General features: G+C 42.4%; 1 protein-coding gene across 1 annotated transcript; it reads right to left on the bottom strand.

Moving 5' to 3' along the window:
- Nucleotides 1–2,517: 2,517 nt before the first annotated feature.
- On the bottom strand, nt 2,518–3,618 carry HTR1F (5-hydroxytryptamine receptor 1F). Its single transcript, XM_054385764.1, has one exon. It carries the CDS (start codon nt 3,616–3,618, stop codon nt 2,518–2,520), a length of 1,101 nt encoding a protein of 366 aa, XP_054241739.1.
- Nucleotides 3,619–4,014: the final 396 nt, after the last annotated feature.

Below are 4,014 nucleotides of genomic sequence, written 5' to 3' on the forward strand. Positions count from 1 at the left end.
AGGCTGTGCTCTGACTGCAGTGGTAGCAAAATGCACTGGCTGGCACTGAGCATGAGGCAAATTGCATTCTGTCACATCCTAGTAACTTCAAAATTTAATTGTGCTTCTGCTGTGCTAGAGCTACATGGCACGACAAGTCAGCATTTCATTAGATTCCTGGCTGTGTTAAAATGAACAGTAAAGCAAATGAACTGTTTCTAGTACTTCTGAATAGCACCCCATTTGGACCTTGATGTGAAAGAAGAATACAGTAAGTTGCAAGTGACAGGAACAAATTAGTTCAATGACTGAAGTTTCAAACCTTGTCATCTTGCAAGAAACAGCTCTAACAGCTGTTGTGTCAGGTGGTAGCTAATGGACAAAATACAAAATTATTAAACTCCAGAGTTTGTAAAACAAGGGGAAGGGTAGGGAGGAGAGAAACAACAGTTGATGACCTTTCTGGGTTTTCTTGTGTAATGTAAACAACCAAAAGTCTCTTGGGAGAATGAGTGCAGAGACTGGTGATACCTTTTCCAAACTAAGAGCGTGCATAGTGGTCTCATGACTCAGATGCTCCCTAAGTTGCTGGCCCACGTGCCAAATTTGAGCACCTTTGCAGGAGACTGCTGTTGTTGACAGCGGGGTCTGTAGTTCTTGTAAGGAACCTCAAAACAGCATTGAATAACTGGCAACAAATTCAGAGCCATGGTCTTAGTGACCTAATCTAAGTCTGTTTGAGTTCTGATGTGGCTCTTGATGACTCATCTGCCCTCAGGGGTAAATGCCCACTGCTCTGTTAGAACCCTTAAACTGTCAGCAAACATGCACTGCTGGTTTTGAGGCAAGGGTTGTCATTGCACTGATTAGTGCTGTAGTTTGGCATCTAGACATGTGAATGCCCAGATGGCCAAGAAGGCCAATGGCATCCTGGCCTGCATCAGGAATAGTGTGGCCAGCAGGACTAGAGAGGCAATTGTCCCACTGTATTTGACACTGGTGAAGCCACACCTTGAGTATTGTGTTCTGTTTTGGCCATTATAGTGTAAGAGAGACACTGAGGTGGTGGAGTGTGTCCAAATAAGGGCAACAAAGCAGGTGAAGAGTCTTGAGAACAAGTCTTATGAAGAGTGGCTGAGGGAGCTGTGGTTGTTTAGTCTGAAGAAGAGGAGGCTGAAGGGAGTCATTATTGCTCTCTACAACTACCTGAAAGATGATTACAACCTCCTTTGGTTGTTGCAGTGGATGTTGGTCTCTTCTCACAAGACACAAATTGACAGGACAAGAGGAAATGGCATTAAATTACGCCAGGGGAGATTTAGGTTAGACATTAGGAAAACCTTCTATACTGAAAGTGTTGTCAAAGCCTGGAACAGGCTGCCCAGGGAAGTGGCTGAATCTCCATCCCTGGATGCATTTAAAAGCTATCCAGATATAGTGCGTAAGAATATGGTGTAGTAGGGACCCTGACAGAGCTAGATAATGGTTGAACTTGATAATCTGAGAGGTCTTTTCCAACCATGGTGATTTTGTGAATCAAGGCTGGACAAGGTGCCATCTTTGGCTTAGGAGCCCACACAGGGCTCATTGTGGTTATCTTTGACTGAACCATCTGGCCAGTGATGGAGGGAGTGCCTACAAGGTGCTTTTAGCTCTGCTGGGACTGAGGACATGCACTAGATGCTCTGACGGAAGAGGATTTAGAGGTTCCAGCCAGTAAGCATCCCACAGGATCCCCTGCCTAGGCATACACTGAGGTCAGTCTCCTTGCCCTTACTGGAGAAGCTGCTGCACAACTGTTTCCAGAGACCCACATTGGCAGCATCATGGTCAGTCTCTACTTTCTCACATGCTTAGATTGAGGCTGCACAGTCCTGTTGCTTGAGGCAGTTGAGAAAAGACTTGAAAGCACTTTGCCTGCTGCTGCAGTACTGTGAGGGTGTAATACAGGAAAGTCCTTCATCTGTGGGAGAAGGCAGGGCTGCATCTGCACTCAGCTAATCAGTGTAAGATGATATGTTTCAAGATATGTTTCAAGCTACTACCTGTTACTGGGAATGGTTTGGCTCTGTGTTGCAGGCCTGTGACAAAGTAATAAAATTATATCTTAATTCCAATGTTTATTTTCTATCTTCTTATTTGTGACAAGGGTTTTAAACCTGTATGTTGTTTCACTTAAGATTCCATTGATAACTGAAAATGATTAAAAAAAAAATTCTTTCTTAGTCTACTTCAAATGTGGATTTCCTTCATATTTATGGTAATACCTTATGCTTCAAGCTAGACAGCTGTGCAAATTCTGGATTAGAGCCACAATATGCTACCTATCATTTTTTCCAGAGCAAAATTGATCCCAGATGATCCATCTCTTTAAAACTTGGGCATTTTATGCTCCCACTAATACTGATACAAAAAAAGTCATAATGTAAATGCAGAGTCTTGGTGCTTTTCCTTAAATACAACAAATATCATCTCAGTTATATAAATTTATATAAGTTAAAAACTAATTAATATGTTCTCCTATATGAACATAATCTCTTAAAGATATTGCCTACAATGCACAAGCTTCTGGAAGGCTTTCTTGAAATCTTCATTAAAGATTGTATATATTAGAGGGTTAATAAGGGAATTTATATATCCCAGCCATGCTAGGAAATTAGAAATGTCTTCTGAGATGTGACATCTTTCACAGGTATTAACAACTACTTCTTTTACGAAAAAAGGGAGCCAGCAGATCACAAATGCCCCCAAGATCAGACCCAGCGTAGTTGCTGCCTTTCGCTCTCTTGTGCTAGAGATTCTCTGTCTTTTCCAGGACTTCTCGTGTTTAGATTCAGACCTGGGGCTTTTTAGGCTGATATTGATTTTATCACAGTCCACCAGGGCATCTGATGTTTTCTCTGCAGTGCTGGGCATTGAAGCTGATTTGGTGCTTCTTTCACCTGCATCCAAGAGGACTTGTCCATTTACCTCCTCCCTTACAATCCGGCTGACGCTTCTCCTGTGAAATGTCTTTGCTGCCTTGTATATCTTGTAGTAAAGGATCAGAATCAAGGCCAGAGGGATGTAGAAGGCGCCAAATGTAGAGTAAATGGTAGAAACAATGTGGTCATGTTTGATGATGCATTCGTCTTCCCTGCTGGTTGTCTGATGCCGCCAAAACAAAGGTGGCATGGAGATAAAAATGGATATGATCCATACCACTGCAATCATGATGCCAGCATGCTTAGGTGTCCTTTTTCTTGCATATTCCACAGCATCTGTGATTGCTCTGTACCGATCCAAAGCAATGGCAGAGAGATGCAAGATGGAACATGTGCAGCACGTAATGTCCACACTCAGCCAAATGTCACACACAACTTGCCCCATGATCCATGTCTCCTTTATGATGTAGACAATGCTGAAGGGCATCACTAGGACTGCCACAAGAAAATCAGTCACTGCAAGAGAGCAGATTAGATAGTTGGCAGGGTGGTGGAGCTTTCGTGTCACAATTATTGCGGTCATCACTAGAGAATTGATGGCTGTTGTCATTAGTGCAAGCACAGATAGAGTAATGGAAACGAGAATCTTGGATGTCACCCATTTGAATAGTTCTTCTGATGTACTGTTTTGTTCAGTTGAGTTTATTAAATCCATGTTCTCTTTTAAAGGTGTTCTTTACCAGTAGCAATTACCTGTTGGAATAGTAAAAAAACATTCAGAAAGTGTATCCTTAGTCTCCAGGAAGTCTTTGTTTTTGTCATTTAAAAAGGCTATGGGCCCGAAACTTACAAGAATCTCAGATTTACCATTTGAAATTATTTTGGCTCATGACAGATTTTCCTGGTTAACACTAGGTAAGGTCCTCTGCCTTCAGAATAGGAACCTCCTTTTTCTCCTTAGTTGTGCTGTTGAGAAGGACATGCTTGCATGGCAAGGGATAAGACTGTATGGTGCTTGAGATGGCACAGCATAGGGGGCATGAGAGGTGGCTGGTCAACCAGCTAAAAAGTGACTGATTTCTGAAATGGTGTTTGGGAGGTTTCCTGTTTT

Source organism: Indicator indicator, chromosome 1 (assembly GCF_027791375.1).
Source record: "Indicator indicator isolate 239-I01 chromosome 1, UM_Iind_1.1, whole genome shotgun sequence".
NCBI lineage: Eukaryota > Metazoa > Chordata > Aves > Piciformes > Indicatoridae > Indicator > Indicator indicator.

Excerpts from the sequence above, each read along its gene's own strand:
- HTR1F (XM_054385764.1), bottom strand. The coding sequence starts at position 3,618 with ATGGATTTAATAAACTCAACTGAACAAAACAGTACATCAGAAGAACTA.